The sequence below is a fragment of the Apteryx mantelli genome, chromosome 33, assembly GCF_036417845.1.
Source record: "Apteryx mantelli isolate bAptMan1 chromosome 33, bAptMan1.hap1, whole genome shotgun sequence".
Lineage (NCBI taxonomy): Eukaryota > Metazoa > Chordata > Aves > Apterygiformes > Apterygidae > Apteryx > Apteryx mantelli.
The window spans coordinates 3,213,752-3,235,836 of record NC_090010.1 but is presented as its reverse complement, the minus strand read 5'-3'; the positions used below and the strand labels follow the sequence as shown (position 1 = coordinate 3,235,836).

Below are 22,085 nucleotides of genomic sequence, written 5' to 3'. Positions count from 1 at the left end.
GCTGGGACCATGGGATGTGGGGCACGGGGATGCAGTGGGGGCAGCGCCGTGGGGCAGTGACGGGGGCTGGGGGAAGTGGCAGGGTTGGGGCCATGGGGCAGGGGGGGTGCGATGGGGCTGGGGGCAGTGACTGGGACTGGTGCTATGGGGCAGGGGGGGCAGGGCCAGGGGCCGGGGCAATGGGACAGGGGGACACAATGGGGCCGGGGTCAATGAGTGGGGGCAATGACGAGGGGTTGGTGCTATGGGGCCGGGGGTGCAGGCGCAGGACCCCAGGGCAGTTAGTGGGGCTGGGGCCATGGGGCTGGGGGCTGCGATGGGGCTGGGGGCACTGACAGGGGCCGGTGCTATGGGGCAGGGGGGGGCAGGGCCAGGGGCTGGGGGCAGTGACCGTGCCTGGGGTGCTCGCCCTGCCCACAACCCCGGTGTCCCCGTGCCCTGACCAGGCCCATTTGGGGTGTTCCCCCCCTCCCCTCCATAGACCCCCCCCACCAGGCCCCGGAGCTCCCCAGACCCTCTTTAGGGGGGGCGCCACGCCCACCAGACTACACTTCCCAGCATGCCCTCGCGACACTTCCGGCCGCGCCTCTCCCGCCCCACCACCTCCCGCTCACTCTCGCGAGAGCCGCGGGGCCCGCCGGGAGCTGTAGTCGGCGCGGGAGCGGCGGCGCGCGGCGGCCGCGGTGCCCGCCGGGAGCTGTAGTTTCGCGGCGCGGTGGCGGCGGCGGCGCGGGAGGGGGGCGGGGACTCGGCTTCCCAGCGTGCCCCGCGCGGAGCCCGCGCTCCTGCCCTGCTCGCGCTCTCTCGCTCGCGCTCCCCGGGGTCTCCTCAGCGCGGCGGCGGCGGCAGCAGCGGCGGCGGCAGCGGCGCGGGGGGCGGCGGCGGCGGCGGCCGGGCCTAGGCGGCTCCGACCATGTCGGGCGAGGAGGAGGCGGCCGAGCTCACCATCGCCGAGGACCTGGTGGTGACCAAGTACAAGATGGGGGGGGACATCGCCAACCGTGAGTGCGGGCCGCGGCCGGTGGGGAGGGGACCGGTGGGGGGGCCGGGCCTGCCCGGTACCGGCGGGAGGTGAGGGGGGGGGGAAGGGGCCGGGCCCGGGGTGGGCGGCGAGGCCTAACCCCCCCCCCTCCACCTCACACGCAGACACCCGGCGCGGGGGGGCGGCCCGGGAGGGGCCCCCGGTGCCCGCGCGGCGGCCGCTGCCGCACGTGGCCTCCCCGCCCCACGTGCTGCGGCGGCGGGGCCGGGCCCGGCGCCCCTCGGCCTCGCCCGCTCTCCGCTCTCCGCCGCCGCCAGCCGGGCGCGTGGCCCGGCCATGTGGGGCCGCCGCTGCCCACATCCTGCCCCCCCCCTCCCCGGGGCTGCCCCCCTTTTTTATCCTTTCTTTTGTGCGAGTCTCCCCCCGGGCAGCCGCACCGCCGCTTTCTCCTCCTTCTTTTTTTCCTTTTTTTGCCCCAAAGCCGGCGGCCGGGAGCGGGGCCGGGAGCGCAGCCCTTTCCCGGGCGGCGGGGAGCGCCATGCTCCGGCCCTTTAACGCCTTTCTTCCCGGCTGCCGGGCCTGCCCGGGGGAGCTGCCCCCGCAGGGCGCCGGGGCCCCGCATGGGCTCGTCAGCCGCCTCATTCGGACTGCAAACTTCGGTCGCCTCGCGTAATTTCCCCCTCTTTTATTTTTTTGCTTAAGCGTTTATTTTTGCTGTATCATTAAGGGTGGTTAGTTAAACCCCCCCCCCCCCCATAAAAGTGACAGCTGTTTTAAGGAGCTAACTGGACCGGTTTTATGAGGTCTCGGCCGCTCCAGGAGCAGCTTCAGGAGTGGTATGCACCGCACTAATTGTTGCTGACTCCAATGCTTCTTTTTAAGTCATCGCTCTTCATAGTAACTTGGGATGCAGCTCAAGAGAAAGACGTGGTTTTTGAAAGCTGCAGTAACGTGGGCTCGTTTTTAGCTGATAGGAGGGTTGCGAGCCTGTGTTTTGCTGGCCCTGTACTTTTTTCTCTGTTTGGGAAAGGTCCCCTTTTGGGGAAGGGAGGTCGTTTCTTTGGTTTCTCACTGGCTGTCTGGCAAACCGTATTCAACAGCGAGGTGCAGAGAGGTTATGCCCCCGGTTTAGCTGCATGGAGGGGACACCCCAGTTCCCGTGGAGAAAAAGCGGATTGATCACAACATTTTTCTTAGTGGTGTTGTGACTGTGTTTGGGAACATCAAACCCAAAACTGTGACAAAAAAGGCTTTCCAGTTCAAAATGGCTTGCGTACTTGTCAGTGTGACATGCCTTTTAATGATATAAAGTGCTTTTAATTTGCTAAATGAAGCCCTGTGGAAGGACGGAATACAATTAATAGATATTCCTTGGTCAGTGCTGTTACACTCTCTGCTTTTTGGTTTCATTCTAATGCTCTGATGAGCACGGTTCTCCATTTATCTTTCTACTGTGTTTGTTTTGACATTTTCTATTTTTGAGTCTCTGTGTCTAGCTATCCACTAAATGTCTTTTTTATGGTAGTTTTATCTGTACTTAAAAATATTCCAAATTCATAATTACCTATGACGCATGGCAAGATGACTGCTTGAAATGATTTGAAATTTAATTCATCATGCAGGTGAAAGACTTTTGGGTTTTACTCTGTGTCAAAGAAATTATGAAAAACCATCTGCTTGTAAACGTCTCCTTAAGCACTTCAGAAATATTTATTGCTGTAGTACCTAGAACACACGCTATCGGTTACAGAAACTCCCAGCAAATAGAGACACTTAAAAAACAGCCTCTTGTAAAAGCAGCATGCTCACAGAGCAAGGGCATGTGTGCTTTTTATCCCTGAATCCCAAAACATTTCAGGGAATAGGCTTTAAGACTCCTCGTAAAGTATCCTGGTTTGACAGAGGAGGAAGAGGGGGAAATAGCAGCTAGTCAGCCAGTGACAGAGGCAGTGCCTTGGCTCCTGGCCTGCTGACTGATAGACAGACGTACGTGGCTCACTCCAGCGGCTCCTGGGCCTTCGTGGCTGCTACTCCTGGAATACCATCGGGATGTGTTTACGAATGTGAGCCTGCAGTGTTTCAACACGAGCCATGGCTTTTACATTCCTTTACCCATTTATACTATAAGGCACGGTGCACGTTGTCTGCTATGGTGTAATCAAAATGCTGACAAGACTCCTAGGCACAAAGCTAGAATATGCCCAAAAGTGGATGCAGGCAACATTCAGGAAATAGGCAGCAAAACTTTCTTTAACCTCCAGCGTGGAGCAAGGCACGTAAAGTTCCTGATGGCAGAAAGCATGCTGAAAGCTGCTTGTGTTGCCTGGCCTTCGTGACTGCGAGGAGGAGCACGTGGGTTACCTTTAAAACGTGCTTCTGCAAAGAGGCTGCTGTGACTGGCTTTGCTGTGCTGGTTCTGTGCTGTTGCCAGCTCTTGAGCCAAGCAAAGTCTTTCCATTGATCTGTACGTTACGGTCCTACACATCCACAGCAGTGCCCCCTGCTCTTTTGATGTGCTGTGTGTTTTGTCTCCCAAGTAATTTTCAAACCTGTTTCTGTAGCTCTGACTTCTCTGGAAAGAATGTGGGAGAGTGGTGTTTCTGCTTGGCTGCTTTGTTTAAGAGACCTGCAAGTGTATAGACAGGTGTCTGAAACTGCAGCACTTCACCTCTGCAGATCTCAATGTATGTTTGTTTGCTCGTGTTTTCCGTGAAAACCTCCCCGGAAAGCCAGTTCTTAAAAACAAAATAAAAATTGCAGTGGGGTTTCTATATGCCCATGGTTCCTTGGTGAAAAGCTGAGCCAAGAGTCTTGTCCCTTTTTAGAAAACAAATAGATGCTTTTCTTTTTTCACCATGGTGCTGTGTGATTAGTCTTGCTGATAGTTTTAAGGATGTTTATTATTAATGTACTTCAACAGTGTTGTGTTTGTATTAAGGGGTTCTGCGTGCGGTGGTTGAAGCGGCGAACTCTGGAGCATCAGTTCTCTGCTTGTGCGAAAAGGGAGATGCCATGATCATGGAAGAGACTGGCAAAATTTTCAAGAAGGAAAAAGAAATGAAAAAAGGTGAGGCCTGTTCTAAAGAATCTTCTTCAATATGAGGATATTTTTTGTCCTGTTGTGTTGTTGGGCGGCTGGCGTGAATGGGTAGTAGCAGAGAAAGCACAGTTCTGTGCTAATTATCGTAAGAAATAACTTTACCGTTCCTAGAAAACCGGTTTTGACCCAAATCGTCCTGCTTGCCTTGTTCATAAGCGTCACTGATCAGCCTGAGCGTCCCATTTTGATTTACCCAATCATTCACATTGAAATGGGACTTACTTTGGACAACAATGTCCTCCCTTCAGGAAGACCTGCTGTATGGTTATAGTTGGTCTGTAGTTGCCAAGGAAATTGTGTGACACTTGAATGTGTCACTGAAAGCCCTGTGATTTGTGTTCTGGAGACTTGGGGTCCCTTTTGCAAGTGTCTCACTGCCTAGGATGTATTTCTTTGATGGTTGCCTGGGCGAAAAGAAGGCCAGTGTAGGAGCACACCACAAGCTAGATTCCTTATTGCTTTTTGGCTAGAGACTTAGGTAATGGGGCATTTTATATTGCTTAAAAAACTAAATCTTAAGTGACAAAACTACAGTGGCAGGGCTGCACAGTGTCTGTGCCTGTGCAGCGTGTGAGACTGCAAGACTTTATGGAATATTTCTTCTTCCCTTTATAGGTATTGCCTTCCCAACGAGTATATCAGTAAATAACTGTGTCTGTCACTTTTCGCCCTTGAAGAGTGACCAAGATTACATCCTCAAAGACGGAGACTTGGTCAAAATGTAAGCATCTTAGTTATGTTTCTCGTGAGTTTATTGTCAGCACCTGAGCTTCACTCATTAATGCTGCTTGGTGTGTTAAATATTTCCTTGGCTTGGCTAATTAGTGAAGTGTTTGAAACACGCCTGACTCTTCTAATACTTCTAGAAGTCACACAAGTTTCCTGAGTTGTGAGGCCCCACCTGTAATTAACTCTCTTTGTATTGCAGTGACTTGGGAGTCCACGTTGATGGTTTCATAGCGAATGTAGCACACAGTTTTGTCATAGATGCATCAAAGGTAGGTTTTTGAAGGAATGGTGTATGTCTTGCAGCTGCCACTTCCAGTGCAATTTAAAGGCGATATTAAAAAGCTGATGTTTGGGTGCATCTGGTTCCAGAAGGCAGCAGTGTAGAACATCACAGAAGTTTCTGCTTAGTTTTGCAAAGGCTCCTGAGCTCTGGTGTCACAACAGTGTCGAGAAGAAAACAGTCTGTTTTTTAAAAATTATTCAGTCATCTGGAAAATGCGGGATGGCACACTGTTTCAATATGCACAACTTTGCAAGGTTACAAATAGTTTGAAACAAACCAAGTGTAAGTCGAGCTGCAGTGAGTTATTTGCATTTAGTGCCTGTTGTGCAAATGGAGGTGAGGCTTGGGCTGTGGGATGGACTGGGCAGACTGGTTTTGCTGCCCCCTCTGCTGGCCGAGGCACGCGGAGCCGAGCGTGCTGCGCTGCTCCGGGGAGTCACTGCCCTCAGCTTTGCAGCCCTGAGTTCAGGGATGACTTGTTCTTTAGTCCCAAAATCTAGTCTCTGCTTTTTCTGTCCGAATATGCCAGGTACAGACTTGCAGGTGACTCTATTCATGCGGGGCTGATGGCAGCATGCAGTCCCGGCAGGTATTTGTGAGGACGCCACCATGGCGTGCGTGGTTAGTGCTCCAGCCGTTCAGTCAAGTCGTTTTTTGGAAATGACACTAAGCTGTGTTCATGAGACTGGCTGTGGGAATTACTGTTATAAGATGTGTGTAAAGTTGTCATGTAAGTTTGGAACAAAGTTTCAGTCTTGGGAAGAGGATGTCAGCTTTGGTCTTGGGAATGGTTTTTCTCCTATGGCTGTGTCAGATTGTCTTGATGGGAAGAAGACAGGAAAAAAAGTTGAAATCTATTGAAATGTCTCCAGTCCATATTTCTAGCTACACAAGAGTCTAGTTCTGTTTTCAATCTTTGACAGTGATGGGCTTGTACAGAGATTTTTCTGTTGAAACTCATAAGACAGAACCTATTTGGTTGTAGTACGTACTCGTCTGCTCTTTAGGCAGAGCAGAGCCCAATGACAGAGCTGTGAAGCCCGAAGTCCTTCCTTTGATCTAGATTTCCCGCTCTGTGGGAGAGTGTTCAGGTAGACGGGTTACCTCCATCTCTAGACAGTCAGAACGGTGTTCTTGCTAATAACTGGGAAGGGTGTGAATCTTAAAGACCCTTTATTTTTCTGTTCTTCCAGGAAAACCCTGTGTCAGGTCGTAAAGCTGATGTCATCAAGGCAGCTCATCTCTGTGCTGAAGCTGCTCTGCGCTTGGTAAAGCCTGGAAACCAGGTGAGTGGCTGGTATTTGCGAATATGTGTCGAGGTACCAGTCCTGAAGCTCAAATACAGACGCTGCATTTGCCACGTGGTCACTTCATGTGTAGAAATAAAAGCCTGTGACCTTGCCTGGGAAGAATTGTTCAGCTATGTGGGGAATCTGGAAGCAGCTGCCCGCAGACAGCTGAGCCACTTCTGGGGTGAGCAACGGACCGCTGGGACGGGTGGCGGTGACTCTTCCTGTCAGCAGCTCTGGCTTCCCAGCGATATCTAAGCTCTTGCTTATATAGAGTTGGCTTCGGAGAGAGGCCTTAGTGCTTCCACTTGCTGGACCCTTTCTCTCTGAAAACAGCTGGACGCACACAGCAAATTTAAAATGTTGGGAGTCGTGGTGGCTTTATCCTGTGATTCCAGTCCCCTTCAGGAAGGAGCGGGTGAGGCTTGCTACCAGGGTTGTGGCTGACTTCTCAGCTTGAGGTTCAGTTGGCAAAAGACCCAGAAGGCAGCGGGGCCTGTGGTACTTGCTGTTACAACTCTTTGTGAAACAGACAGAAAATTTTCTGCATCCCTCTGAACTCGTTCACTGTCAGCGTCCTGCCACGCGTCCAGAATGGGGATCCGCTGGACAAGGTCGATGAGAACAAGGCATAATGGGGCCAACTGTCTGTTTGAGGGCTCTGACGGACTAATCTGCAGAGGGTGATGGTGTTTCCCTTGTAGGGGCCTTCTGTCATCAAGAGAAAACAGAAATTTCAGCTGAAAGTACCACATTTGCAGGTTAAAGATGGCAAAGACCCTGGGTAAAATCTGGTCTTCCATCTTGCAATGCCTGGATGCCCACTACATACGTAGCTGTTGGAAAACACTTCTTGGCAGTCACTTCGAACTTTCTTCTGAATCCTCCTAACGGTGCTCCCTTAAATCTCCCACTTGCATCTCTCCCTTGTCTGGTGCTCAGACTCCTAAGCAGTTGTAGGCGTTCTCCTTTGTCACTGTTACTATTCCAAACATACTTGTGTTGCTCTTAGTTTCTAGCGTAATCTTCTAAAGAAAGATGGCTTCTGATGAGACACTGGGTGCAGTGGAGGAGGGCTGAGTTAACCTCGTATTACATGTCATTTTTGTTGATATAGGGTTAAAAATGAAAGGCTGATACTGTTTCTCCGTTTTTAGAGGTGTTAAAGCACTGCTCAGTTAGAAAGCCTGCTGGTTTTATCACAGAACAATGTCAAGTTGAAAAGCTATCATGCTTCTGGCTTGAATTTTATATCCTGAATGTATTTTCATGTGTTCTTCATCTAGAACACGCAAGTGACAGACGCTTGGAACAAAATAGCCCACTCGTTTCACTGCACGCCAATTGAAGGTAAGGACTTGGGAGCAGTTGATTCAGAGGTAGCAAATGTTCTAATTACACACTAAATCCCAACCTGCCCTACTCAAATTCTGGGGAACATTTAATGGCTGTGAGTCCTAGGCACTCCATCTTTAAATATAGCAGCCCTTCCTAAAACTTCCCTTCAGAACTCTCTAGACTCTTCTTCCTTCCGTTGGTTTTTCGATTTTTAAAAATGCATTAATCCAGTAACAAAAGACTTGGGCTTTGGTGGCTAGTAGGTAGTATCCTGACTCGTGAACTTCCTATTGACCTTGGACAAATCGCTTGGTCCTTTGCTTCATACTTGGCCACTTGTAGTTAAAATCCCTTCAGTGAAAAATAAAAAAGAGCTTGCTAGTAATGCAGGAGGCTTTCCTAAAAGATGCTTTAGATGTGCAGGGTATTTAATTTCCTTCCCTATCAGAAACTGATTCACATTTTCTTGATAGTGTTGATAGCAGGAGGGTAGGAAGGCACTGGAATAGCTGCTTATAGAAATGAAACCCCTGGATTTTTGTTTGAGAGGTGGCATGAGAGTTTAGTTTGATTCTTGATTAATGCAGTTGCTTTTCTCATAGCTGGTGACATCACTGTCAAATAGTTCTTTCAGACACAATTAAATTGGTGCATTATTAGTTGAATTTCCTGAAATGCCGTAAAGCTGGCTTGCTCTCTTTGCTTGCTTTAGCCCAGTCTTGAAACATCAGTTCCCTAGTCCCTGTGTGGGATGGCTTTGTGGGTCTTCTCAATGCTTTACTCCTTTCTCTGTGCAAAAACATGGCATCAGCTGCAGTGAGGAGGCGGCTGCTCACACTGTCAGGGGAGTTTAAGCAGCCACTGTTTTGGAAACAGTCAAGTGCCATAATTATCTAGGCACTGGCAGCAGCATAAGGACCCAGTTCATGAAAACAAACGGAGCTGTTGGCTGCTGGGGTTGTGCTTTCCTTTCCCGCCAGCAGCAGCCTCCATCCTTCCTGAATGGAGACATGTGACCTTCCTTGCTGGGACTGGTGGCTTGGGAAGCGGAACAGGAATGGCTGCGTGTTCCTTTTCCTAGGCTTGAATTTGAAGGTGAACTGCAAAGCAGAAAGGATGAGCGAAGCCCCCAAAATATGCTTTGAGTGCTATACAGAATACAGACTAGGCACTCTGGGAAGAACTAAAAGTTTCCATTAATTGACATTTGACATCCCTAGAGACACCCAGGAGTGCATGGCTTAGGGACTCCAGCAATCTCCGAGGTCCCGCAGTGTAGGAGCTGGAAAAAAAAGAGAGAGAGTTAATATAAAGCCTGATGTGCAAGTATGTGCAAGTAGAGGGTGTTAGGTGCGTACTTGTGGGTTCACCTCCAATCTGTTATAACCTACTGGTGTGGTTAGAGAGCTTTACTGAGAAGTGACAGTACTAAAAGGGCTCTGCTTCTGGCTGCACCTCTAACTCAAACTTCCACCTCCTCCTCTTTGGAGAGGAAGCCGTTGCTGAAGTCAGAGTGGGCCTTAGGAAGCTCAGTATCATTGCTAATGCACTTGGAAATCTATGACTGAAGGAAGTTAGAGAAGTGCTAACAGCAAAGACAGTTTGCTTTACTGTTTTTGCTCCATCTGAAGGCTGAAATCCTGGGCCCTGGAGTGTTAATAATGCAAGTCACTATGTAGCTGGTTTGCAGCTCAGAGGTGTTAATGGATTCTCTTATCGCGGCAGGGATGCTGTCACACCAGCTGAAACAGCATGTGATCGATGGAGAGAAAACAATCATCCAGAACCCTACAGACCAGCAAAAGTGAGCATCATCTCTGGGGTTGCTTCTTTCAACAGCATTTGGGAGGGGTGTGACTAGATGCTGAACGATGGTCCTGTTTCTCACTTCTTTGGCTGTGATGTCAAGTGGGGGATGTAACAGGTATGTTTGCATGTAGTCTGACTGTCACTGCAATGGGAGAATTTAACAAGGGGAAATATTGCTCTCTTCATGACCTCTTCTTGAAGTCTGATCTGCCCCAGTGTGGCAGATTCGTAGCCCCGTATCTTCTTATCTGGTATATGTGGATGTGAATTTTGGTTCTGCCTTTAGGGCTTGCTCTGAGAAGGAAAGGCTGAAAGTCCCCAACATCTAAACTCCTCGCTGGCACCTGTGAATATTCTTGGTTTCTGTCCAGTTTCTCGAAGGAGTCTCCATCGCTAAATTACAGTCTGTGGCCTTGGAGGCTGCCAGCAAAATAACCAACTGTTGCTAGTTGTAGCAGTGGATGCTAATTCACCAGGAACTGTGCCAAGGCCTATCGTTTGTCTCACAGAAGCTGCCAGGAGCCCACTGGATGGTGATCACTGTCAATAGCGTCCTAGGATGATTTTGAACTAATGAGCTGGATGTGTCATTCCATTCTGTTCCCAGCAGCTCCTCTCCCTCAGGGATGCAGTCAGTGTTGGGTCTCAAGCTGAGTATCTAGAGCTCAGTGGCTTTAAAGCCAGCGCTTTGATTGTAACTTCTGAGACACAGTGATGTTCTCTTGTATTGTACAGGGTGTAATGGGGCTCTTGGCCTGCCTAGGACATGGCCATAAGTTCAAAGAGATGGTGTTGAATGTCTAAGAGACCTTTTGGCCTTAAATGTGGATGGAGTTACTTGTCATGGGCAGGAAGAACACGGGCTTATAATTGTTTTTCTCTTGCCAGCCTGTCACTGATCTGCTCTAATGCCTGGCATATAAATCTTCAACTTCTGTATCTTCTGTGCCAGCTTGTGCTCTTCTGGTCAGGGACCTGGTCACTTTGTAGAGCGCTGTATATGTGCTTGTAGATGTTTCTGGCTAACCCCGGTGTGGGCTTGCTCAAGGTATCAGTGACTATGTAGAAGGTTTTGTCTTCTCTGTTTACCATTCTTTGACTCACCAAACTTTTTTCCCCCAGGAAGGACCACGAAAAAGCAGAATTTGAAGTCCATGAAGTCTATGCTGTTGATGTTCTTGTCAGCACTGGAGAGGGAAAGGTGAGTGTCGTGCTTCTTGGCCTGCTGTTACTCTGCACATGGTCAAGGCGGGCATGTTTCAAAATAGTCATCAGCAGTAAATGGTGCTAACAGGCAAATCTTTGTGGGTCCCAATTCCAGCTGTTGCATGGGTGTTGCTGCATCTTCTTGGGTATAGCCTTTTCCATCTGAAAAGTAAACCTTTACTTTTACGGTGTCAGAGTACAGAAAGTGCTTTGCAGATGTAAACGTTCCAGCACGTGGACACAATCAGCTAATCTGGCTGAGGAAGTGCTGTGCTGCTTTTCTTGTGTCTCAGCCTTATTTGCATTTTTAGGCAAAGGATGCTGGACAGAGAACTACAATTTACAAAAGGGACCCCTCCAAACAGTATGGCTTGAAGATGAAAACCTCCCGTGCCTTTTTCAGTGAGGTGGAGAGGCGCTTTGATACTATGCCGTTTACTCTCAGGTATTTGCTCTTATTCATGATCTCCCTGTGTGTTCAGAGCTGGATGCTTTGCATGAGCTTACGGACCATGCTGATAGCAAAACCGACTTGCTTTGTTGTTTTGTTACAGAGGTGGAGGCAGCCTTTCCTGCTTTATGTTGGGATTTGCTGTATTTGAACCTAGGAATAGGTGGAGAAAGCATGTTACGGGCTTAAGCAGGAATCCCAGGCAGAGTCTGAGGATTAGAGTATCTCCTGTGCCTTGTGTGGCATGTGGGGAGCCTGAAATTGTGGTTAAAGTAAAAGGAAGGAGAGGAGTGAAAGCAATGTCAGAGTGCAGCATAAAGAGGGAGGCAGTTCCAGCCAATTTTTGCATCTGATGTACTCTCACAATAAAGAAACAATGCTCTGTTAACAGGCCCTTTTTATCCTTGAACCCACTTGCCTTTTTCCACTCTCTGAAGGTAATAGTTCACCTAGCTTTAATGTTTACAGAACAGCTGCCTCCTTTGGCAATCTGCTTTGTCACTGCAAAACAATATAGCCAGGGGCGAGGGGGAAGGAAACGAAAAATCTCTAGCCTGACGGCAGAGGCAGTTTAGAAATCTGCAGGATGGTATCCAGTAGATGGGCTCTAGAGGAGGGCCTGAGCTCGGGTCTGACTCTTTCTCCTCCGCAGGGCATTTGAGGATGAGAAAAAGGCCAGGATGGGGGTGGTGGAATGCGCCAAACATGAGCTGCTCCAGCCTTTCAATGTGCTCTATGAAAAGGAAGGTGAGTGCTGGCCGTGGGAGGGTTGAGAACTGGATGTGGAAGGATGCTTAGCAGAAACTGACAGTCACTTCCGGGATTCTGATAAGACCGGTGCTGACTCTCACTGTATAAATGTCCAGACATGCGCTTCAAATTTGCTTCAAGGGCCATGAGATTTATCCTCCAAGAAACTCTGCTCATTGGCTTCTGAATCTTATTTGGGAATCGTTCCAGTGACAAGATGAAAGCGTTTCCTGGGCAGAAGGAGAAACAGTGAAGCGCTCTGGTTTGCTTACAGAGTAGGCTGGAGAAGCTTTGGAGGGTGGCACTTAGGGAATCATGTTGCCCTGGTCAGCATGGGTTTAAGAAGTTTCTGCAGGATCTGCTAAAAATCTTTAGTAGTGATGTTATGGAAAAAGTATAGGGATTGAAACAACTTCTGGTTGGAAACATCTGCCCGAGCACCTAATGGATGAGATATGTCAGGGCGGGGCTATGGGGTAGTAACATCAGTTTCTGCTTTGCAGGAGAGTTTGTTGCACAGTTCAAATTCACAGTGCTTTTAATGCCCAACGGTCCTATGAGGATAACCAGTGGCCCCTTTGAGCCAGAGCTCTACAAGTCGGAGTTCGAGGTGCAAGATGGAGAACTGAAGGTTGGTTTAAAAAAAATGTAGCATATTACGTGGGTCACTGTCTTTGCACCCCTTGGGATGAAAGTAGGAAGCAGAATCTGGAAGACTGTGCTGGAAAGCTGTATGAGGCATGAGCTTAAAAAGGGGAAGGTCAGCCAGTCCTAGTCTGTTCTCATCTGAGCGGCTCAGGGCAGGAACAAAAGCTTTGAGTAAGATGCTGCAAACCAAGCCTCTGGCGGGGTGGGGATGATCTCAGATGGGATTTGCGATAAGGAGGGTGCAGGTATTCAAAAAGCTGGACAGGTCCATGGTGAACAGTTCTGAAGGCAAAGGGGAAGCAGCGGCAGCTGTTTGCAGACAGGTTATTTTCACGCTTAAGAAAGCGGCAGTAGCACTTGGCACAGGTCAGCAGTTCACGACCCTGCAGTGCTGCAGTCTGCAGCACGAGCAAGAACGTGCTTTACATCAGGTTGGGCCCTTGTTTCCTGCATCAAACACAAGCTTTAGCTGCTTGCAACGATACCCAGCCCTTTTCTACAAGTAGTTGATAAATCTCAACAGCTGGCCCCAAGGCCTCATACCTCAGCGAAGTGCGAGGCTGCGGCATTCCCCATCTATCACTATGCACGTTAGGATTTACTGCCATTCCTTCAGTGGTTGGCAATGCATATTTTGCTTTAAAGACATTTCCCTTTACCTTCTGTCAAAGAAGAAGATGGCTTTCTAGCTGTTTATGTTTCCTTCCTGTCTCTAGGCACTCCTACAAAGTTCCGCAAGCCGGAAGACCCAGAAAAAGAAGAAAAAGAAGGTAATTTGGCCACATTTTTGTGGGGATTGAAGGTACATTATATCTGGCAGTCAGCAATGCCCAAACTTTGTCCAGGTCCTGCATGGTCACATTTTGGGCTCACCTCCCAGCCCATCTCAGTACAACATTTAAAGAATATCCTGACGCTCCTCTGGCCCAGGAAGCAGCAGTCTTGTGAGAAGGGACATCCTTCTGAAAAGGTTTCTTGGGTTGGCCCTGTGAAATTGTGGCATTGTGGCCTTGTGTGCTCTGCATCCGCACCTCGCCCGCGTTACTGAGCGATTCCCTGTTCTGACGGTCGTTGCGGGTTTGTCTCCACAGGCCTCTAAGAACGCAGAGAACGCCACCACGGGAGAAACAGCGGAAGAGAATGAAGCTGGCGACTGAACAGCTCCAGCTCCCTCCATGTAGCACCCAATTCACACACACTCGCCCCTTTTCCCCCCCAAAACAGAAACAAAATAATCTAGCGCTGTTTGTCTCTTACAACCAAACAACAAACAGTCTGGACTTCCCACTGACTACAACCGGCTCCTATTGACTTTGCCATTGAGGGAGAATTCCCTCAGCCACTTCAGACTACTTAAAAAAGAAAGCAGAAAAATGAAATCAGGAGTAAAAGCTAGTCTATATCCACTCTTTCTAACCTTTTCTACTACTCATACTTGTTAAAGAGGTGAACAGCTAAGCTGTTCCTGGTGAGAGAGGGAGTGTAGAGAGCTGCCTGCTTTCCTCTTCCTCCTCCTCCCTTTTTTTTAATTTCTCCCTTTACAGATTTTCTTGGAACAAAAAAAAAAAACAGCTGATTAAGCCCGAGAAAGTGACCTGTGTTTAGTGATATGGTACGCATGGACGGTGTAAGGTGATCTGCCTCACAGCACTATCTCAGCTCCTCCCCGTCCGCGTAGACACTCTCTCACTGTAACTGTTATCTTGGAGCAGAAGACTTCTCGCTCCTCCTTTTAGCCTCTAGATTGTACATTTAAAATTGGGAAAAGTCGTATCAAATTTTATGTCCCCTATGAGACCGTAGACTGTTCTGTCTACTGCGTTCTGTCTCAGCGTTGGTTTACGTAGAAACGCTCTATTTTTTAATATGCCGCTGTGATAAGCTTGTTTTTGACAGTCCAACATGTATGGAAGCACATTATTGAAGTCAGCATTCCCCGTGCGAAAACCCTGCTGAGGGGCAAGAGGCAGGTGAGCTGACCACCCCTGCGTAATGCCCACCACTTGGCAGTACTTTTTAATTCCCTGGTATCCTGGGGAGTTTTATTCTTCCCTGTGGCTGGTTTCCATGGCCCCTGAATATGTTCCACTCTTTTATGTGCATTGGATCTCTCAAAAGAATATCCCCTTTGCACGTGCTCCTCTCTTTGGTGAGATCAACTAGGGAAATGCTACAGCAGTCATCAGACTTGGACTAGAATTCATCCAGGGGTATCACTCTTTGATAGTAAGTCTCTTTTTCTTTTTTTTTCCTTTTTCTTTTTTTTAAGAGAAAAACAGATTGAATTTTATGTATTTGAGTGTGAGGGTTTTTTCTTTGCTGATATCCTCTGACCAGGTCTATGGTTATACACTTTCTGTAGCTAAATTTGGGAAAACCTCTTGCCTCTAAAAATGCCCTTTCAGACAGCTCCCGTGCTCCTCTGCAGGCCAAGTGCTTCCTTGCCAACATCTGGGTTTTAAAACCTAAACTCAAAACGTGCAAATATTACCAAAGTTTAAGTCAATAAAAGAAAATAAACAATGTGATATTTTTTTTTCTGAATTTTTCCATCTCTGTCTGCAAACTGTCTGCTCCTATTTTCTAACCTTTCCAGCTCTTTGCGGGGCCTTTGGGCAGGTGGATAAGAACAGAGATACTGCGGGGAATATTCTGAATGGATGCAGGGTAGCTACCTATCAAACACTGAAGCCAGAGGCAGGAGGGCTCCTGTCCAAATCACTGGTGGTCTAGTTTAGGCAGCTCCTAAATGTTAACCATGAACTTAAGGGAAAAAAAAAATACCTTGTTCCCAAAGAGGAACATTTTAGCATTTATAAGCAATATACTGTCTATTGCCTTCTATAGAAGAAAGGCAGAGCTAATCTTTCTCATAGTCCACAATACAGATTTATAAACCACTAAGACTTGCTGGAGGTTTATTTAATTTTCTATTTTTACTTTAAAAAAAAAAATGTACCTCTTGATACAAGCAACAAAAATTCAGTTGTTAAAACTTTGAAAAGCGAAAACTCCCACGAAGTACTCTGTAACTGACTTTTTCCAAATAAAATTGACTAGTGACATCTCTGTTTGGACAGAAGAATGGGTCTGCTGTTTTGGGGGGCTGCATGGTATTTTGGGGGCGTGCGCAGGCTGGCCGCGGGGGCGCCGCATGTAGCGGCGATTTCATCCCCTTCCTGATTTCGTTCCCTGAAGGGGATGAAGAAATGAGGCGACTGCACGGAGGCAACCTGGGACTGCGGCCCTGAACTGTCCCCTCGTTTTAGGAGGATGCGGGTGGAGGGTGGCGCTGGTGCGGGGAGCGAGGCGAGAGCAAAGGGGCTGAGCGCTGCGCCGGGGCGAGGGCTGTGGGGCGGCTTCTCCCAGGGTCTGGATGGGGGCACGGATCTGATCTGGGGCGCAGTGGGGAGGCATGGCCGGGGGAGGCCTCGGGCCCCTCTGCCTCCCCTGGGGCCTCCTTCCCCAGGGCGACTGTGCAAAATGGCAGCCAACTCGAACTACAGCTCCCGTGATGCCCCGGGAAGAGGAGCGGACTACAGATCCCGTCGTCCCCCGCGCGGAGGGTGGGCGTGGCTTCCCCGTGGCGTGCCCACCCACCCCGCGCTACCCTATAAATAGGCCCCGGCGGGTTGTGGTAGCCTCTCTCTCGGCCGTCGCCGCCGCCATCTTGTGGGCGCCTGGTGGCCGCCTCCATCCGCTTCCATCCGCCGCCCGCGCCGCCGCCCGCCCGCGGGGACTGAGCGCGGCGCCCCCGCGCCGCCATGAGGGCCAAGGTGAGCGGCGGATGGCGGCGCGGGGGGGCGGCCGGAGGCTGGGAGGGGGCGCGATAGGGCCTCTCCCTCCCCCCCCCCCCCCCCCAGCAACGGCTGGGCCCAGCGCCGTGTGTGGGGAGGCGGCGGCGTCCCCGGGAGAGCCGCGGGGCCGGGGGGGTCCCTGGGCCCATGGGCGTGGGGGGCTGTTGTGGAGGGGGGTATTCGGGGTGGGGAGAGGGGTGTGTCTGGGTTTTTCAGGGGTCCTTGGATGCACTGGGGAGATGGAGGGGGGGTCCCTGGATGCACCGGGGAGGTCTGTATCCGGGAGTAATGTTTGAATCTGTTGTTCTTGGCCCTTGGAGCTCCCTTGATATTAAAGACCGAGGAAGCTTGAAAAGTTGCTGAGTGCCAGAAGTCAGGAGACGTACAGACCGTTGTTATTACGGGCGGAGGGTGGGGGGTCTCTGGGCGCAGGGGGACGGAGGGGCAAGGCCGGTGCCTGGGCCGTGGGGGGCTGCTTGGCCTCGGGCCCCACGTGGGGGCTTCGCGCAGGGGCCTGCCGGAGGCGCAGTGCTGAAGCCCTAACCCCGTTCCCTCTCCGTTTTCCTTCCTCTAGTGGCGAAAGAAGCGTATGCGCAGGTACGTGGGGACGCGGCCTCCCTCGCCGGGGCTGAGCCCCCGTTCACTCTTCCGCTTTGAACCCATCTTACCTCCTGGGAGCGCTGGTCGAGGACCCCCCTCGCTGCCAGCAGTATTGGGGGGAGCTGCCGCCTGGGTGTGAATCTCTTGACACACGAAAGGCTTAAAATGTCCTGACTCCTGCAGAAGTTTCGGCCCGGGGGGCGCAGCCCAGCCGGAGCGGTGTCTCTGGGCGACCACCCTGCAGCTGTGCTCTTCCCTTGCTCCGAGCGCGGCCTCGGCAGCGCGAGGGCAGCGAGCCCCGGGGCTGTCGCGGTGTGTGAGCAACGCTTTCTTTCTCAGGCTGAAGCGCAAGAGAAGGAAGATGAGGCAGAGGTCCAAGTAGGCGCCTCGGTGCTGCTGCGGCAGCTGCGGAGCAGAGGAGCGCTGGGACGCGGGGCAGCGCCTGGCCCTGCCGGTGCCGCCAGTGCAGGAGACCGGCGTGGCCGGGCTGCCCGAGCCCGGGTGTTTTGGACTGGTTCCTGTCTTTGTAGCTGTCCGTAGCCTCTGTACCATAAATAAAGCCTGGTTTGGTGGCAGCTTGTGTGGTTTCTTCCCGGGGGGGGTGTCAAAATTGGGATAAACCTGGTGTGACCAAGCGCAGTGATCTGGAAAGGCTGTGTTGATGAGCTGGGGGGGGGGGGGTGCAGGTAGGGACACCCCCCCCCCTTCCTTCCCCCGGGAGAGCTGTGGGGGGGGTCTCCTGCCTCCCTGGGGAGGGGGGACCCGGGCAGGGCCCCCCCAGGCTGGGGGCAGGGCTCCCTGTGGGGCCTGGGCTCCCTGTGGAGGGCAGAGTTGCAGTCCCGGTGCCCCCACCCCAGGGCAGGACCCCATGGGGAAAGGCGGTAGCTGCTCGTGGGCTGGTGTCTGAGCGGTGTAACGTCACCGCCGTGACGTCACCGTGACGCCAGCGCTCATTCCCCCACACAGCCCCGTGGGAGACCCCGGCTGACGGGAGCAGAGCCGCGCGCGCGAAGCACGCCGGGAGGAAGAGCCGGCTCCTTCCGGTGCCCTCGCCGGAAGTACCATAGAGAGCTTCCTGCCGGGCGTAGAAGGGCGGCCGGAAGGGGCCGCTCATTGTTGGCGCTGGAGGACCCGGAGGAGGCCGCGGAGCGGGTGAGTGCGAGGCCGCCGGGGCCGGGCCGGGCCCCGCCGAGCGCCGCCGCCGCCGCGTTGCACCGAGAGCCGCGGGCTCCGCGGGGCCGTTGCCATGGCGACGCCTCGGGGGGGGGCCGGCTCCCCCCTCCCCTCCGCTCCCCTCCCCGCCCACGTGGGGTTGTCACGGAGGTCAGAGGTCCCGGACGCCCGGGTGCCCCGCGCGAGGCTCCCGCCGCTCCGGCCCTGCCCCGGGGGCTCCGCCGCGGGGCGGCGGCGGCGGGAGCCTGGGCGCCGAGTCCGGCCCCCGGGGCTCGGGGCAGCGCGGCGGGCGCGGGGCCCCGGGGCAGGGCCGAGCTCCGAGCGGCGGCTCGGCGCCCCCCGGTCCCGGTCCCGGGGCGGCGGCGGCGGCGGTCCCCGGCGGCGGGCGGCCCCCTCCCTCCCCTCCTCCGTGCCCCCCCTGCAGGGAGGCCGCGACAGCGGGGCGCTTTGGGGCGGGTGCCCAAACCCCCGGGCCTCCCCGCGCCCCTCGGGGCCTCGCGCAGCGCCGGCTCCTGGCCCCGACGGGGCGGGTCGGGCTGCCGCGGCCGGGCGCCCCCGGGGCTCCTGTTTCATTCGCGGTGACACAGCGGTCGGGGACCGCAAAGCCCCGTTCCTTGGTGGTTCGGTGATGTTTTCCCCTTCCCCTCCTTGGCTCATTCCTCCCTTTGCTCTCTGGCAGTTCCCTGAGCGGCTGCTTTCCCCTCCGGCGGGGAGGGCGCGGGGGCGGAGAAGATGCCCGATCGCGACAACTACAACAACGGCAACAGCAGCGATGAGGCGGGCGCCAACTCGGACGACATCTGCCGCGACTTCCTGCGCAACGTGTGCAAGCGAGGCAAGCGCTGCCGCTTCCGGCACCCCGACATCAACGAGGTGACCAACCTGGGCGTCCGCAAGAACGAGTTCATCTTCTGCCACGACTTCCAGAACAAGGAGTGCGTGCGCCTCAACTGCCGCTTCATCCACGGCACCAAGGAGGACGAAGACTGCTACAAAAAGACAGGGGAGCTGCCCCCGCGCCTGCGCCAGAAGGTGGCTGCCGGGCTGGGCCTCTCGCCCGCCGACCTGCCCAACAGCAAGGAGGAGGTGCCCATCTGCAGGGACTTCTTGAAGGGCGACTGCCAGCGGGGAGCCAAGTGCAAGTTCCAGCACCTGCAGCGGGACTATGAGTACGACGCGCGCGGCATCGCCGCGCGGGACCAGGGCATCGCCACCACCGTGCGCCGCTACGACCCCTACGACCCCATGTACGACCCCGACCGCTACGACGACCACGACCCCGTGCTGAAGCGGCGGCGGGTGGACGGGCTGCACTTCGAGACCTACGAGTACAGCTTCACCAACCCGCGGACAGTGGAGTACCGGCTGCTGGAGGAGGAGAACATCATGCTGCGGAAGCGCGTGGAGGACCTCAAGAAGCAGGTCAACAACCTGCTGGCTACGAACGAGGTGCTGCTGGAGCAGAACGCCCAGTTCCGAAACCAGGCCAAAGTCATGACTCTCAGCTCCACCGCGACGGCCACCGAGCAGACTCTGGCACCCACTGTGGGCACCGTCACCAACTACAACCACAGCATTGCCCAGACCCACACCACGCTCAGCAGCCAGGCCCTCCAGCCCCGGCCCGTGTCCCAGCAGGATTTGGTAGCTCCCGCTGGAGCCCAGGCAGCCCCCCCCGCCAATGCAGCTCCCCCCATGAACCCCGAAATCACCCCGCTTTCCGCTGCTTTGGCTCAAACCATTGCCCAGGGCATGGCTCCCCCGGTCTCCATGGCCCCCGTGGCCGTTTCGGTGGCTCCCGTGGCCGTGTCCATGGCGCAGCCGCTGGGAGGGATCACCATGAGCCACGCCACCACCCCCATGGTGACGTACCCCATCGCCTCGCAGAGCATGAGGATAACGGCCATACCACACTGACGCTCCCCGGGGGCGTCCGCACACTGCCACGGACCAGCGCCGGTGGGAGCCGCGCCGCGCCGTGCCGGGGAGACTCCTCTTGGGTTGGATTTGCTCTTTCCCTTGCGGGGGGGCAAGAGAAGGAGGCGAGCTGGAACTGAATCCAAATGTGAAACTGAAAAACCCTTGGGAATTTCATCTCTGGGCTTTGAGGGGAGGCGGGTGGAGGCGGGAGGGGAGAAGGTTCCTTCCAGCCTGCAGGCGAGTGGTTTGAGTTACCGTTGACCCTCAGCAGCCCCACATGAGCCTTCGTGTGGCAACGTATTCAGGGATGAAGGGGTTAATGGCGCGCGACTTGAAGGGTACAGTAACCTCATCGCCTTCGTGTGTCCCTTGTGCCCTCCGTCGCCGTCCTGCCGCCCTCCCCAGGCCCCGGCGCTGGGGGCCTCGCTCTGCCACCTGCTACGCAAGGATCGTTTTGCCGGCGGCGCGGCCGGAGCCCCGCAAGGACCCAAGGGGGGACGGGGCTGAGCTGGCTGCTCCTGGGGGAGCACAACGGCTGCTTCCCCCCTGCCCGCGGGGGCTTTGGAAAGCCGGGGGAGCCCCAGGGCTTTCGCGTGGCTCCGTGCGAGGTGACCGTGGGGCCTCCGCTCTCTCCGGAGGGCCCGGTGCAGCGCTGCCCACACCGAGCTCGGGGCCGGCGCTGCCGCGGAGTCGCCCGTGAGCCGCCGGCTGCAGCTGCTGGGTCGGCTCGGGCGCGGAGGGCGTGAGCTTCCCACACGGCTGCAGTTCCCGGGCAGGTTTCTGGGCATGGAGCGGGTCAGCAGCACCAGGAGGGGTCGCGGGCTGCCCCGCGAACCCCTCCATCGCCGTCCTGCCGCAAGCTCGACGAGGGCCGGCGACTCTGCTTGCTCCCGCCAGGCCTCCGCTGCGGAGCCCCTTTTCCAGGTGCACGTCCCTCGCGCTGTCTTCTCATTCCTGTTTTGAGTTTTGCCTCCCAGAACTGAAGCTCCCCTTGGGCCTAGAGTAGCTTTTGCATCGTCGCGGCTGGGCTGATTTCGCGCTGGACTGCACCGCGCGGGAGGCGGCAGCGGCGGCGGCAGGGAGCACGCTCCCGGCACAGCCAACTTTCTAATCTAGCGTTTTAGCTCTCCAATTACAGTGTAAAGTTTTCGACTATTAAAAAAATAACTCTGTACAGTCTCCCACGACGCGCTGGTGGCCACGGCGTCTCTTTGAACGCTCTTGGGGCAGACATCACGGGGGAAGCTGCTCCCTCCCGAGCTCATCCGGGACGTACGTCAAAGCCGGTACCGGAGCGCGGCCGACGGCAGCGGGGGAGAAAGGACGCGCAGCTGCGGGGCCCGGCCGCGGCTTCGGCGATGGTTTAAAGCGGGAGAATGAGCCTGGGCACGCGGCCGGCTCGGTGCTCGGTGCCGCGCTCGGCAGCCGGCATTGCCGGGCCGCAGTGGGGGGTGCCCAGGAGGTGCCCCCGCTCCGGGGGGTCCCCGGGCCCCGCCGGGGGTGCAGAGCTGCCGCGCGCCGGGGCAGCCCGGAGCCGAGGAATTTCAAGCTGCGGCCTCGTGTAGGAGGAACAGCTGCCGCTTCGCTCCTCCTCCGCCGCGGGCCGGGGTGGCCTCTCCTAAAAAGGGCAAATTCGCGCTCCGAAGGCTCTCGAGGCCGGGTTTCCCGAGGGGGCGCAGGCCCGTGGCACGGGGGCGTCCGCCGGCTTCGTCCTGCGCCGCTGCCTCCCCTTCCCCGGCCGCTGCCCCGGCAGAGCTGGCGTTGGGCACGGGTGAGGACGGAGCCGGCCTGCGCTCCCCGTTCCCGGCTCGGGGAGCGAGAGCGGATGGGATCAGAGAGGGGGGAACCTGGAGCCGGGCTCCAGGACGCGCTTGCAGCGGCCGTCGCATCTCCAGCCACTGAGATCTGACCCTGATCCCCAGGGATTTGGGGCTTCTCGCTGCCTCTCGGCTGCTCTGCTCGCCCTGAGCTCCGGAGGCGGCAGCGGCGGCCGGCCCCGCTGCGGCGCTG

The 22,085-nt window shown here is 54.6% G+C and overlaps 2 protein-coding genes and 1 long non-coding RNA gene across 3 annotated transcripts; all 3 read left to right on the top strand.

The window, feature by feature from the left end:
• Positions 1-857: 857 nt before the first annotated feature.
• Positions 858-15,656, top strand: PA2G4 (proliferation-associated 2G4). Its single transcript, XM_067314068.1, has 13 exons — positions 858-1,001; positions 3,921-4,049; positions 4,698-4,803; positions 5,011-5,080; positions 6,288-6,380; positions 7,670-7,733; positions 9,447-9,525; positions 10,653-10,731; positions 11,048-11,181; positions 11,840-11,934; positions 12,441-12,568; positions 13,302-13,355; positions 13,677-15,656. Exons 1-13 carry the CDS (start codon positions 914-916, stop codon positions 13,740-13,742), a joined length of 1,185 nt encoding a protein of 394 aa, XP_067170169.1. The 5' UTR covers positions 858-913; the 3' UTR covers positions 13,743-15,656.
• A 559-nt stretch (positions 15,657-16,215) lies between these two features.
• On the top strand, positions 16,216-17,557 carry LOC106482109 (uncharacterized). The gene is made up of 3 exons (XR_001292113.2): positions 16,216-16,361; positions 16,957-16,979; positions 17,322-17,557. It is a non-coding gene; the product is annotated as an uncharacterized lncRNA (long non-coding RNA).
• A 529-nt stretch (positions 17,558-18,086) lies between these two features.
• Positions 18,087-21,262, top strand: ZC3H10 (zinc finger CCCH-type containing 10). The gene is made up of 2 exons (XM_067314046.1): positions 18,087-18,134; positions 18,835-21,262. The coding sequence occupies exon 2, from the start codon at positions 18,888-18,890 to the stop codon at positions 20,070-20,072; it is 1,185 nt and encodes a 394-aa protein (XP_067170147.1). The 5' UTR covers positions 18,087-18,134; positions 18,835-18,887; the 3' UTR covers positions 20,073-21,262.
• The last annotated feature ends 823 nt before the right edge of the window (positions 21,263-22,085 follow it).